The following is a 15,395-nucleotide window of genomic DNA, read 5'->3' on the forward strand; positions in this document are numbered from 1 at the left end:
GCAGGCAACGCAGCCAGAGCAACCAGCACATGTGCACTTGGCACCAGCAGAAACAAAAGCTGCCCCTTGTCCATCTCAGAGGATGTGTGGAAGGAGGAAGAGGAAGAGACAGAGAGGGGGAAGGGAAAGAGCTACAGCAGAGAATGAACTTTTTTTAAAAAAAAAAGGATGTCATAAGGGACACTGGTTAGGAGCTGGGACAATTGCCATAGGGAAGGGGAACAGGAAGGTGTATCTATAGGAAACTTGCCTATGCTGATCCTATTGCACACACAACAATGTAAACAATAGTTCCACTCGAGCTGTACCTGTCTGCTTTGTCACGTAGACAAGTTGTCAGTGACAGATTGCCTGTCTCTTCCCCTCTGCTGCAGTGAGGAGGAGCAGGCAGACTAATCAGTGCAGCTGTTTGGAGAGGAGGGGCAGTCAGGTGGGCAGGATTACAGAAGGTGGGGGGAAAACTGAGGATAGGAGAGAGGTCAATGGTAATCTTCTGCCTGGGGTGTATACCCATGCCTGCACCCACGGAAGGGAATACTGACAGTTTTACAGGTTTAGCCTGTAGAGCTAAACCCACTGTCTTTATATAACACAGCTCGGCTAAATGGTGTGAACAAACTCATAATTGCACTTTATTTTTCCAAGACAGTATAGTTATACTTTATAAGAGGTCCTTCTTCCACTGGCGGTATGAAGCAAGTTTGGAAGCCAAAGAAGACTGTTTGTCTCTCATTTAGACCACAAGTGAAGTAGTGAAACGCCGGCAGCGCACTGGTTCAAGATATTGGGGCCAGCTTTGGGGTCCCATGACCAAACTGAGAGATAAAGACCTGAAGGGTCATGGAAAAGAAGTGTAGCTTTTCAGCAGCAATCAAAAGCGGTTACTTCAAAACCATGCATAGGGAAGATTAAAATACCAGCAGGATCCAGAGGAGCAGGACCATGGTATCACATAGTATATCACCTGTGCCTCAATAATCATGGGCTCTACCCCATCACTGTGTTGTTATAATAATAGTTTTACATTCCTGTCATGGTGCTGCCTGTGTTATGACTGTGTCATTGGTGGAGACAAACCCTGAAGAGAATAGCTGTCATCAGGACAGAGTTCTGTTAAAAGATTTAACTGCTCAAAACATGGCTTTTTGTTCACCGGATTGGCCAGCGATTCAATTCTAGTTGCGCCAGCGCGCCTTTCAAATTAATTCAGTGCCAAAAGGAAGCAGACATTTGTATTTACAGCAAAATAATTGTTAGCACAAAAGTATTTGTAATCTAGGAAAATACTGCTGCAAAGATAATGATTAGCAAGCCTGGATCGCATACGAAACAGTGTTGGCCTTTGGTTCTCAGCATGCAAGCTCTAACCCATTTTCTTTCCATGGATGTGCTTTCTGTTACAAGAGCACATTTTTCTAATGTAGGTTACAGGCTTTAAATTAAACACATTCACCGTCTCTTTGCACGTACCTTCCCTTGTTTGTCCTTTGGACAATTCCTTTTATAAAATGTTCTTGGTACCGAGTATGAGAATAGGTGAGAATTGTTCAGTTTGTGTATTGAACTTCATGAGAGTCACTGACTGACCTGTGGTGGACAAACAAAAAGTTTCCACTAAAGAGCCTGGAGTCTTTTGGGTGTTTAATGTGGTTGATTCATTGATTCTAAGCTGAATGCATCACTGCCAGCTGTACGTGGAGAGAGAGAAAGGGAAGAGCAGCATTGCTGCTGTATTGATGAGACACGTGGTACGTACGTATTTCCCTCTGTTAGGAGGTGGAAGAAGCAGATTCTGTAAATGTAATTTTTTTTCCAGTGTTGAAAATCTGATTAGTTTTATGCTAAAATGTTGTGTACATCCACAAGACCAAGCAGCTAACCCCGCAGGAATTACAGGGTTATTGAAACATAATCCAGAGGCTATGATCAAAAGCAAAAGGATTTATTTTTCTACTTTAGCTATTGCTGTTGTAAGAATTATTTGCTGTATAAAGTTAAACTATAACTGAATCTCTCTGTGCCTGCTAGAATAAACCCATCTGGAGGACCTGGCTCAGTAGCACTAAGAATGCTTAATTACAATTTAGAAAAAAACCAAAACTTTTTAAAAATTAAAAAATAAATTAGGTGTGCAGAGGTGGAATCTGGTAGCTTAGGGAAAAGAAGGCTGGAACTTATAATTGAGTATATAAATACTTCATAACTGCTTCACTTTAGGCATATAAATTTCCTCTTTTTTTCTAAGGTTAAAGGGAAGAGGGGAGGAGGTGCATTTTACTGTAGCGTTTTCAATCTTTTTTAAATGTGCAGAAAGTATCCCTATTAAGGAAAACTCTTTCTCCTAAATCTGGAAATGAAATTTAATTTGTGAAGTTCAGAACATCTGCACTCAAGCTAGGCACCAGAAAAAAAAATCTATCTGTAATTTTGCTGCAGAAAAATCTTTACCTGAAAGTGCCTCTGCAGTAAAGATTCAAAGGATATTTTTCATGTTTTGCTGAAGCAGTTTTTAGCATATTTCCTTTACCTTCGGTTTGCTGGAGATCTTTTATTTTTATTGGAGGCGTATGGAAAAGGGTGACTAGGTTTGTTTTCAAAGGAAGTAAGAGAGAATTTCCTGAGGAAGTTAAACAGATGGGTTTCTCCTGGGAAAACATACATACAATTAATGTCATACTGTTCATAGATATCTCATAAACATAGGGCAAAATCTGAGATGGTGGTTCTGCTGGAAGCAGAAGTTACAGTGACGCGTAAGGCTGCAAGTTATTGTTGCATCCCCAGGACACAATAATTTTCCTGCTTTTCAGTAGCACATGCCGCGATCAACATTTTGCCAAATTCTGTTCAGTCAACACCTTGCAACATTTGTGTTTACTGTTCCCCAGTCAGAGAACCGCTGTCCTGAGGACAGGACTTTGAAATTGCAAAGCCGCAGTTCTCTGATAGGGTACAGAAGAGGACAACCACACCGGGAGACAGGGTCTTCCCAGGGGGTTCAAGGACATACTGTATTCCCGACAGCCAGGGTACATCAGGGAGAACTGAAGAAAAGCAGAGCAAAGCAACAGCAAACCCCCCTGCAAAGTGCAGGGGATGGTCTCCCCTCTTTTCCTTAGCTCCTTGGGCCCTGAGGCATAGAGGGCAGCGCAGAGCCTCTTCAGTGCCATCACCTCTGTAGGGAGGTTAGTACTACATCTGGCACTCCAGTCCCACAATTAAAATTAGCATTTATGTTTCCTCTGCCCTTTCTGCTCTCCCAAGCTGCTGGATCTGGACAGCTCTACTTGGCATCAAACCTTGATTTTTAAGCACACTGCAATGTGAAGTGTCATCAAACGGTGGTAGGAATCATAACAAGCTTTGGGGGTCATAAGTAAAAAAAGTGAGAACAGAGCTGGATGATTAACAGAATCCCTAAAGATTTTCCTACAGTTCTTCAGTTTGTCCTAATTTTTCACTTCCGTATCATTGCCTGAGTCACTAGAGATGATAGCTGCTGAGATCCTATATGTCATCAAATACTTCTTGTTATTGCAGGCGAATGCCCCCAGGTATGGACAGAGCAGTGCAATTACATTCCCCCCCAAGCTGTCAATTTTACGGTTAGACATTCAGTACCACACAGAATTTGAGTAACAGATCCCAAATTTAGCTTTCATCACCTTTGCTTTTCTGGAAATGCTTGTCTGTCATTCAGTAACCTTGATATTAAATGGCTTAGCTTTTCAAAATGCATTTATTTCTAGGAGTAACTGTCATGGTACTTTGGTTTTAACTATTAAGGCTTGACCTGTAACAAGGTGAATTACTATTTAAGTATAGTCTCAGTACTGTTTGCTCTAGGAAAGTTCTCTCCATGTAAGAACAACATTCGAGCAAAGAAAATGCCCCTTTCAGTGTAGTGAAACCTGTCTGAAATTACTTTTGGTTCTGTTAAGAAAACTGTGTGAGATCTACTGGGCATTCCTCCCTGAGGAGGTAGGATTTGTTACCCAGGCAATCTAACAAACACGCCTCAAAAGCCACATCCGTTGTGGGTGCAGAACCGATTCGTACAGCTGGTTCCAGCGGGGCAACTTCCTTCAGACCTCTGGGAACGTATGTGAGTCTTGCAGGCGGTGGAAGGATACAAAAAAATAGATTCCCACCATGCACCACACTTAGATTAGTGTAATTCCACTGAGGGAGATAGAACTGTTTCTAGTTTAGTCCATTCATTTGTAAACAAAAAGACCTGTATACGCAAATGTAGGATGCTATATGGTCTGTTGAAATTAGCAGAGAATGGGAAAATCCTATAGCTCACCAGTGTAGAGGTTTATCAATCAGTCCCGTACCCATGACTGCTATCAGTTAACTTCAAAGAATGTCAGAGGAAAATATGTACAGGAAATTAGGGATTTTCTTTATTTACTGTAAAGGGGTTTTTGTTTGGTTGGGGGTTTTTCTTGCATTTTAAAGTATTACCTGTGAGTGACTGGCTCGCTGAAACCTGGGAGCTTTTGCTTCAGAATTCTTGACCCACTCTTCCATAACCCGTAACTTACCTGCAATCTGAGTGTGTTCATGTAAACATCTGCTCCTTTTCAATCCTACCCGATCCCAGCAGTACCTTCTTATAACGAATTCCACAAGCAACACGCGTGAGATATGTGATAACAGCGTTCTTTTCAGTGTTACATTGTTGCCATTTGATTTAATATTGTCCTCTTAAACACCACGCAAGACAAACCGGCACGTTTGGTTTTATTTCTTTTCATTTGGCAATAGTGGCTTTCCGTGCCTGTGGTCGCTTTGTCACATCTGTACTTTCTGTAAGAGATATACTGTAGATAGAGTATCTAGAAATGAAAATAAGATTGTATATTAGAATATATCACTAATATATACAGCAGCATTAACGTTTTCCCAGCTTTCCAGAAGGTTTCTGTGTCATCTTTACATTTTCTTTGCTTAAAAACACGAAACCAAGAAACCTGTCACCCCCTACCCACCCACCAGAGAGTGCCTGCCAGCGAGCCATCCAGTGGCGATGCGTTTTCAGGAATTAATGCTGTTGTTGCTAGACTCTTATTTGCATTTATATAATCAAAGTAATTTCTGCCAGCGTACAATACTTTTGCCTTTGTGACAGTGAATTCCCCATACCACTGCATGCCATCTCTGGAAAATTTTGGGGTTTGTAACTCCTAAACTCCCTGCAGTTTGTCGCTGAAGGGAGCTCTTCGCGTGGCTGCAGAAGCAGCAAACCACAAGCCAGCCTTCTGCAGGCTGGGCAAGTTATTAAAAAAAACAGCTGCAAACTATAACCTCAATAAAGGTGCTATCATTATGTTTTCGTGCTGCAGGATGAAGTTAATTTTAAAAAGACATTCCTGTGCAAAATGTTGTCATAAAGGGACAGTGGCTTTTATTACCAGCCTGGTTCTTTGGGGAATTACAACCTCAGCGATTTTAATTTGCACCAGACAGAAAGCTGCTATGCTAGTCATTAGCCCAGATGTTAATTTCCATCTAAATATTGCTCTAATTATGTAAAGAAATTTGTCATTTTGGGGACTCTGAGTTACTGGAGTCAACAAAATGTGAGATTTTTAAACCTGTATTTCGCAGGTTTTACTTTATGTTTTGAGACTGGTGACAAATGTTAATCTGTGTGAGCTCAGGTGCTTCTGGTTTTGTGCAGAAGAAACTAGAGGTTGTTAAATCACAGCTGTTTTGCTGATGTCTGGGCACAGCTCTGAAGATACCAGCAGGCAGACATTCAGGAGGGACCCTTCGCTGACATCAGTAGGTTGCCGAGCCAAGCGTAGGTTACAGGATGGAGTCCATTAGCAGTGTAAGGCTGAATTTACCAGCATACTGGCAGAAGATTAGCCAGGACTGCTGTAACCAATGTTTGGCTTCAGAAACCAGGAGCCTCCCCTGCAGAAACCAGAGGAATTTGGGATGTTGAAGCAGGCAGAGCTGCCTTAGGCAACTTCAGGCCACACAGGGACCGCCCCTGTGGAGGAGTCGTCCTTAGGTGGTCTGGAGCTCTCTGCATCACTCAAAAAGGGTGTTGAGGAAACAGTTTAAAGCACTAGGCTTTGATGTTGTATAAAACACTACATTTTCACTAGGTCTGCACACTCATGACCTAAAAAACAGAAGTCTCGTAGCCCAGTTAGGCAGAGCACCCCTACTCATGCACAGGGAAATCCTGCTTCCTTCCTTTGCCGCTGCAGATGTTGAAGGCACTCCAGTTTTCTTTACCTTTACCGCACTGCTTCCTCAGACCTCTGATTATTCATCTGGGTTTGCTCATCTTGTTTTCGGAGGTCTTCATTGCCTGGCCCCCATCCCACTCCCCAGCCATGAAGGAGCCTGTGCAGCAGGAGGCGGAGGCCTCTCTCCCAGCAGCAGCTATTGTAACGTTTGAATATGCCGTTATGTTTTCTGCAGCTTGCGAAGCAACCCAGATGTTTCATACTTGGGGCACAGACTGATGATGTTTCTTTGTAAGGGGCATATTATAACTACTGCTTGAAGTCTGGCTTAGCTGACCTGATTTCTGTCAGCTCTGCTCAATGAGAATGAGTACTGAGAAAATGCAATAAATGGGTTTTATGAAACCAAAATGAGCAGATAAGCTGGTATGGAATCTGATATCCATTCTTCTTCCCTCCCTACACAGAGTGCGAGCCCATAGAAGCTATAGCCAAGTTTGACTACGTTGGAAGATCTGCACGAGAACTCTCTTTCAAGAAAGGAGCTTCCCTTCTGCTCTATCACCGAGCATCTGAAGACTGGTGGGAAGGAAGGCACAACGGAATTGATGGCCTTGTCCCTCACCAGTACATAGTGGTGCAGGATATGTAAGCAGTGTCTGGTGTGACTAAGTTCTTGGTGGGGTGTTAAAAACATGCTGAAGCTGTTACCAGTGATTTCCAAACAGGACAGTGGTTTGAAGGCTCAAATAGGTTAAACATTAGCCTTCCATGCAGGATGCCTTTGCCTTCATTGCCCTGAATTCACAGCTCTTAATCAAAAGCTACTACTAGGCTAAGCGACTTTGTTTATGGATGTGTTCCCAGTACATTAAGAGACATGCTCCTGCAACCCATTTTAATTTATCTCTGTGTAGCAATTGCTCACATTTAACTTCAAGATAGCAAGGGCCGGAGAAATGCAGCCCTGAACTCTTCTTTTACAGTATTAAGCACGTGCTTTGCCAAGGAAGACAAAGTTCTTGTTTACAAAAGGGTTACAGTCGAAATGTAAACAGCTCAGTAAACAGAAGGATTATAAGCAATTTTTGGAGACATGGAGGGGCTGTAGTGGATTTTAACATGCCTGCTTTTCTTCAGGGGATTAAAATCTGGGAGTGCCAAAATGCTTTCTGTCACACCTAATTCACTGACTTCTCATCTCACCACGTGTGTTCTGTTCAGGGATGATACTTTCTCAGATACACTGAGCCAAAAAGCAGACAGTGAGGCCAGCAGCGGACCCATAACAGAGGACAAGTCATCATCAAAGGACATGAACTCTCCCACTGACCGTCACTCTGACGTGTATTTAGGAAGGTAAGCTTGAACGTAACATGTTTTCAGTAGTACTGCCCACTGCTCAGGTAACACAGCAATGACTTCTCCACGTGCTTATGGTGGGTCCCTACAACTTGTCCTATAACCACTTCTTCGTTGGTGCAGGCAAAGAAAGAGATCGGAACCTCCACCTCCTCTAAGGCGCCCCGGCAGGAGCAGTGACGGCCACTGCCCAGTACACCCACCTCACCCTCTCTCCAACTCGTCCGTGGAGCTTGGTTCCCCCAACCTGGCAACTCACTGCAGTCCCAGAGCCCTCCTTCAAAATCGCAACCTCAATGCCGACAGCCCTGAAAGGAGGCGTAGGCCTGGACATGGCAGTCTCACTAACATCAGTAGGCATGATTCTCTAAAGAAGATTGATAGCCCTCCAATTAGAAGATCTACATCATCTGGTCAGTACACAGGTTTCAATGACCATAAACCACTGGACCCAGAGTCAATAGCTCAGGTTTGTGTCCTTTTAATTTTACGTCACACTCTGATTTTCTGAGGAGCAAGTCTCAGTGAAAAGCATAGCGCAGAGCACATACACTGGTAGGAGTGTGCGTGCAGGAGAATGTCCTGCCTAGCTTTTTAAACAAAGTGCGCGTGAAAGAAGGTGCGTTAAGGGATCCTGGGTACAAGAAGCAGGGGGAATAAACATTGCAGTAGCAATAAAAAGAAATTATTTCCTGTAACACCATAATGAAATTGCCTCTGCCACCCAGAACGCCAGGATAGTATATGATTACAACAGCTATGTAAGTCTGTGTGCTCTGATGAAGGCTGGCCTATTCTAGCTTGCATGTAATTAGTGTTCAATTATTTCTCAGTACTATGCTCTGCAGAAAAGTGCTCTGACTGGCTAGTAGCGACCATTGCCATTCAAAGCACAGAGGTACATTCCAGGGTCTTCTGCATTTTACATGGTTGCCATATAGTTCATACATATGTTGATTTGATACTTGTGGTTGTGCCTAAGAACATGATATGCAAGACATTGCACCTGTGTAAATCATGGGCCACCTTATCCCTGTGTGAATACTCACTAGTCTAATTCCTGGCAGTGAAGAGGTGGGAAGGATGGAATAGGGAGCACCCGATCGTCAAATTGATCTGTTGTACAGAGCTTGCAACAGCTCTTGAGCAAATAGATACCGCTGTCTTCAGAACTCGCGTGTTGTCTAGGTAGTATAACGTGATCGCTAGGGGCACCCTGAGGGTACAGTATGATTGCAAAAGTATTTTACAGTAACGCTGGCACTCATGTTTTAAGATTTAATGTACTGGTGATGCTTGCTTTCAAACTCTGCTTCCAACGAAGGATTGTGCTTGGGTCAAAAAAACGAACAGTGCATTAGAGGGTTAGAAAGTGTAAATGTTGTTACTGCTTTATTGTACTCTAAGTTATTTATTTACTGTCCTGGAACCACACACATTGCTGTTTCGTTTAAGCTATTTTTGTTGATGCATAGACTAGTGATCATTCAGCAGTGAGAGAATCCAAACTTTGATTAAACTGCATGAAAGTTACTGTGAGCAAGCAGGGAACACCAGATACTTAACCTCAGTTGTATGTCAATACCACTGAAGAATAGTAAATTAATGTCTTGATGCATTCTTTTAGCATTTGTCCCAGAAATCCTGATGAAAAAAATAATTTCCTAGGTAAGCTCACTGAACAATGTCTTGCAGTATTTTCTGCTTAAAATCTAACTCAGGGAAACATGATGAGAGAAGAGCTGACAGAGAAACAAGCTTTATTTCCTTACAAAACCAGGTTTATAATCCCCGTGAGGGAATACAGGCCCTGAAGACTTGGGGCACTAGATGAGAGGAGTAATCAGCTAAGAGGTGGCAAATGGACTAAAATCTTTACAGCTCTCAGTACCCAAGAGATGACAGAAGTCTTCACAGTTAAAAATGCTGCTCAGCAAATGTCATTGTCCTGACAATGTCTTAATAAAATGGCGTGCAGGTTTGACTTTGTAAAAAAAATTTAGGTGAATTTTTACTCTTATGTGAACAGGTTAAATATTTGTAATATCCAGCCACAGCTGCCGTCTTGTCAATCATAGTGTCTTTCAAATAAATCTGGTGGAAATTGGCTTTAGCACTATAATACTCATCAAAGAGAGGATTGTTGGCAAATTAGCTCATGCACTTTTCACTCCTCCTCCTGCTCCTCCCGTGCTTCACGTTCCGTAGCAATTCGAGTGACATGCTGCTCTCTCTGTGCTCTGACCCAGGACATCGAGGAGACGATGAACACGGCGCTGAACGAGCTCCGTGAGCTGGAGCGGCAGAGCTCAGCGAAGCACGCCCCCGATGTCGTGTTGGACACCCTGGAACAAATGAAAAACACCCCCACCCCTGCCACCTCCACGGAGTCGCTCAGCCCTCTCCACAGCGTTGTTTTAAGGAGCTCCGAGCCTCAGATCCGCCGCAGCACTAGTTCTTCCAGTGACACCATGAGTACTTTCAAGCCCATGGTGGCCCCTAGAATGGGAGTGCAGCTGAAGCCTCCTGCTCTTAGGCCAAAACCTATTGTTCTTCCAAAAACAAATCCTAGCATAGGGCCTTCCCCTCCTTCCCAGGGTCCAGCCGACAAGTCTTGCACAATGTAGACAGCTCAGCCACCCACAGTGCCCGGCTGGGGTATGCTAGGGAAAGGGATGGATTAACGATAGAAGTCAGGGCTCCATAACATCATTTGTTCATGTTTGTAACTGGAGAGGCTTTGTTTTCAGTGTTTTTGAATGTATTGTCTGAAACTAGCTACATTAACATGGGCATTTGTATTTTGTATGGTTTCAATTAAAAGAAAAACTGGACAATTGTGCATCGTTTTAAAAAAACAAACATAGACTTACTTGAAAACTTGATGCTGCACCATTTGTAATAAAAACAACACAGATCACAAACAGCTTGCCACGTTGTACCATACTTCACAGTCTTACCGTAGCTCTCTAATAACAGATCCTACACAAAACTAAGGGGTGGGGGGGGTCAGGGGAGGTGGGACCTCTCATTTCTGGGTCACTAAACCAAATCTTAAGCAGGTTAGTAAGAGCTGAAATCTAGCATGTGAGGATTAAGTGTCCGTGTGGAATGTCTAAGTCATCTCAGGCCACATTTCTTACTTAAGAGACACCAAAAAAATCCACCAATCCCTCACAACTCTCACAATTGGCACCGAGTTCTAGCTTTCTTGTTGGCAGTCTCACAAGAGGCAAGCGCTGGATGGATCTGGAGATCACATTGCTCTCACCGATACAAAGCAGCATTCCTGGTCACAGCTAAAGCACATCTCCAGGATAGTATCTAGAAACTCCTTTTGCTGTCCTCTGTAATAGTGTACCTTTTCCCATGAAGCTAAACCTTCATTCCCTGATACCACATTTTTCACAAAAGCTAAATTCATTTAAAGTTCATGGTTGAGTGAGCCAGGCTCTGGGGACTACATGAATCTGTTGGTCCATTAGGCAGGCTGATAGGCGATTAAAAGGATCAACTACACAGTAATTCAGCAAAGTATCCCATTGACTTTATTGCTCAGTGTCCAATTAAAGACGTGATTTGAGTTGTAACAGTGGGAGTTCCGAGCTGGCCTCGCTCCGCTGGCTGCCTTGCCCGGCGCAGGCACTCCGCGCGCGTCCTCGGTTGTGCTGACGGCGGCAGGACAGGGACTCTGAAGAGGGACTGACTGCCTCCTGCCAGCGATGCAGGGGTCGGTCGCAGGACAGGCAGCTGAGTTTCTACTGCCTAGATTCAAGCTGACTAAAGTTTTCCATAACCACTTTTCTCCCCCTTCCCCTTTTCTTTTCAATGACAGAATTCAGTACCTTTCTTATGTCTGTGTGAGTGACGACTGTCAACTTTGCTTAGCGCTCTGTTGTTAAACTTTGTTAGGCGTGAACTAAATGTACAGCTGTTTTGCACATTGCAACAGTAAGCCATAATATTATTTCTGTGACTACGTTTTCCAACATCCAATGCATAAAATAAATTTCAGCGAAGATGATGGGGGAACAAAAAATCCATTGCGGTCCACCCAGAGGAGTACAACTGGCTTTAAGCAGGGTCTTTCCATGTATTATTTAAGATCTCACGTTGGAAAGCTTGGAGTTGTACCACTCGCTACATCAACAACTGATTTTGGGAGGGGAAGAGCAGTGACAAAATTTGATAGACATAATTAGTGAGGTGACAGGAGTAATTTCCTGTTATTATTTATGAGCAACTTATTCCTGCTCTGGTTTACGCCCTGTAGATGGGTAATGCAAAGTCCCGGGTTGAAAAGTACCCCATGAACTGCCTCTGAGAGCCAAACTGCTCCTGGTATTTGCGAACCCATCTCAGTCCAGCCGCAGACTTTGTGTGTGTCTAGGTTTGAGGCCAAGTCTTAATCCACCACGGTGGGCTGTGCAGAGTCGGTCAGGGAACCTCCGGCCCTCTCGACTGCCTAGTCCTAATGCTAGGGCAAGAGCCTAAGCCAGGCCAGCCCCAGCTGCAGCCCAGCGCTGGTCTATAGGGTCTGGTCGCTTAGTCGGGACCAGAGACATTTTGGAGTAGTTCCCCAGTTTACTAGAATCAGTGGAACAAACTGGAATTTCAGCTTTCATTTTCATGCAGTTTTAGTCTAGCATTTTTAAATTAACCCACCTGGCATAATTGAGATGGATACCTGTATCTTTAAATTGCATAGGGAATTTTGTATGTTTAAATAACTGTACTGGACTCCATAATGCTTATACTAGAAATTGTTTAGCAAAAGAAAATATTAGAAGCAGTGCATTTAGTGAATGCATCCACTTAGTGCATTCACACAGTTAAATGTGTAGTTTGATGGTTATTATAGATACTTAAAAGTATAGTAAGTGGATATGTAACAGGAAAGACTGCTACAACTACAGACGTACTAAAGGGTAACTCCTGCTCACCTAATCCAATCAGTATTGTCCTTTACTGTCAAGTTTGATGAATTGCAGTACTGGTAGCTTCCTGCTTGTTGACTGTTACCTAATTGTGTCAATGTACATCTGTAGTATGTACATGTGAAAGTGCCTTTAAATTTTAGAGGAGCTTTAGCCTTGCTCTTGTACTGTTGCATTTCCATTGCCTCCTTCCCTGTTCGTGTATGGCTGCATTCCCATTGCATTCCTTCCACTCTCAAGGAACAAATAAAAACATGGAAATTTCACAGTTCTGGGAGAGAATCGTACTGTTAATCTGTTGTGACAATGCACTTTTATGTATAGTACTGTACATTTTTGGCATGTACCATTACAAGCTTCAGTATACAGTCAGGTTTGTTCCTCATAGTGTATCTTTATAATAAAGAAGATAGTTCTGTCTGTGCGTGTAGTTTTGCTGGGTAAACCGCCGTATCGTCTAACGTAGCTTGCCAGTCTGCCTTTACCATCCACAAAGAGGGAAAAGAATCAGCATCCTCTGGCCGCCCACACCCCACCCTGCATCAGGGCCCATCACTGTCTTGGCTGAGGAAGTGCTTGTTCCCAGGCAGGCTCCTACCTAACTTAGAGAGCTCCAGCCCCATAAGCTCACCCAAGTCCCTCTGTACCTGAAGCCACCCACCACCACGAAAAGCCACCAGCCTTGCACACTTCTGCCTGAGCAACCATCGAGGCAGCCAACCCCACTCCTGCTGTCTGCAGGAGCCCCCTGCCACCCACTCGACCAGCACCAGCCACCTCCCTCCGGCTCCTCGCAGGAAAAAATGGGGTGAAAAAACCACTCCACCTTCCACGTTTTAAAAATACGGTCCCAGAGTGAAAAGAATGAAAAAAAGTCTGGCTGGGAGCATTTCTTACAGCAGAAAAAGGGATGCCTTCGCACTGGCGGGGCAGGGAGGGATGTGCCACAGGTAATGTTTCTCTTCTGTCACCTTATGGCCAAGCGGCGGTGGCAAAACACGCCTCCACAGCTGGCTCCAGGAACCAGGGGGGCTGCGAGCACCTGGCTGATGGCTGCACGAGAGACGTTCAGCCACAGATCAGGCGCTGTTGCGGAGAATTCCTGGGCTCAGACCGCATCTGCCCAAACAGGCCTGCTGCACTGCCCAACTTACACACGTTTTGGGGGGGGGGAGAGCTACTTGGAAACCCATTTCCAATCCTTGCTTAAAAAATAATAAGGGGCAGGAGCCACAGATGAAGGAGCTGGTTTTAAAGTCAGCTCCGGTGTGGTCAAGGGCCACCATCAGCCTGGAGGAGAAGGGGATGGATGTCAGGAGGCACGGGGCGGTATGGGGGGGACAGGCAGGCCAGCCACCCCGGCTCGGAGCAAGGCTTTCATTCGTCATGCTGGGAAAGCTGCTGTAACGCATCTGTTTGTTAGTGGGCTCATCGATCAGCCCGTGGTGGCAGCCTTTGTATCACAGTGTCCAGTGACCTACTTTGGGCATTTCTTCTCGTCCCCTAATGCACAAAAGCCAACTAAGAAATTCAGGAGGGAACAGCAAAGGTCAGGCCTCATTCAAGGTCCTGCACAGCCCAGAGGATGTGTAACCCGATTTCCACAGGCAGCCTGCGTGCTGGTCGGGAGAGAGGCTTCTGTGGCAGCTTTCAGTCTATTTTAAAAAAACTAAGAAAACACAAAAAAGAGCAGTCTCCTCCTGGTGTGTTGTGTAACGTGAAGTTTCGGTGTTGCGCTGCACTGACCTCTTAGCTTCCTTCCCGGTTTTGTAGTGGAAAGAAGCCCGGCTCCCAGGGATTCAGCCAAAGGTTTTGGCAGGTGAGTAGGAACTGCTGACTTGGCACTCAGAAAAGCGAAAGGGATGATGAGTTGTTTTGCTGAGAGAAGTGTATTAACGGAGGGGACAATGCGCAGCAGGGGCAGTGGGATGTTTAGCTCTTGGGTCATCACTGAAAATCGCTGTTTCAAGCCACGTGCGGTGCCAGGACATGGCGCTGCCCCGGCCTGCACAAACACCTCCTCAGCCAGCGTAAGGAAACCGTGGAGGCTCGGCTCAGGTTTTAAGTAGAGATGCACGGTTCGTTACTTACTCTGCAACTCACAGAGACTTACCCTGCCCAGGAGGAGCCACAGTCGCTCTGGTCAATCACTGCTACCACGTGGGATGAGCCTGGATGTTAGACTGGATGGTACTGATACCGGGGGAACAACTGAAACCAGCCTAAGTTAGCTAATGATGGTACAGGATGAAAGTACCATTCTCCTAGGTAGGAATATTGCTTTTTCCATTAACTTGGCTCTCGGGGAAGGGCGGGGGGGCAGGGCACACAAACCCTACAACAGATGAAAGGCCAAACAGCTCAACAATTTAGCACCTTAAAATCCCATTAGCTAACACAGCTCAATTACTGTTAAAAAAAAAAAAAAAACAAACAAGAAGAAAAACCCCACAATCAACTGCTAGTTTAGACATGCTGCTGTAATTGCAGCTACTCCCTTGCTCTCTGTTTTCTGCAAGGGCATTTGCAGATCATGCAGCTGACAGCACCAGTCTCTGCCAGCGCTACAGCTCCAGCAGAGCTGGCGTGAGCCAGTTTTCCTGCCGGGGAGGAGACCACAACACCAGGATCCTTATGACCTGGGGGTGTCTCTCACTCTCTCCACCGCAGCGCCGCAGCCCACTGGGACCGCAGCGGCCTCGGCCTCAGCCCTCCCGCACACAGCCCCGCTGGATATCCGCCTCCCTCCCACCACCCCTCTCCCCCCCGGCCCCAGCAGGACTGTAACCCTCACACAGTATTTCAGTTGCTCTCACCCAGCCGTCCTACTGATCAACAAGGCCAAAACTGTTGGAGAGAGGGAAAAAGAAGGCGGCAGGTCACG

General features: G+C 45.0%; 1 protein-coding gene across 5 annotated transcripts in view; it reads left to right on the top strand.

The window, feature by feature from the left end:
- The window catches only part of SRGAP1 (SLIT-ROBO Rho GTPase activating protein 1), a 152,732-nt gene extending 139,801 nt beyond the window's left edge, over nucleotides 1-12,931 (top strand). For all 5 annotated transcript variants that reach the window (XM_064448611.1, XM_064448599.1, XM_064448606.1 and 2 more), the window contains 4 exons: nucleotides 6,680-6,860; nucleotides 7,437-7,571; nucleotides 7,698-8,043; nucleotides 9,824-12,931. In XM_064448611.1, the coding sequence (XP_064304681.1) occupies nucleotides 6,680-6,860; nucleotides 7,437-7,571; nucleotides 7,698-8,043; nucleotides 9,824-10,201 (1,040 nt within the window). In that variant the 3' untranslated portion in view covers nucleotides 10,202-12,931. The remainder of the gene's footprint in view (nucleotides 1-6,679; nucleotides 6,861-7,436; nucleotides 7,572-7,697; nucleotides 8,044-9,823) is intronic.
- Nucleotides 12,932-15,395: the final 2,464 nt, after the last annotated feature.

This window comes from Phalacrocorax carbo, chromosome 1 (genome assembly GCF_963921805.1).
Source record: "Phalacrocorax carbo chromosome 1, bPhaCar2.1, whole genome shotgun sequence".
NCBI lineage: Eukaryota > Metazoa > Chordata > Aves > Suliformes > Phalacrocoracidae > Phalacrocorax > Phalacrocorax carbo.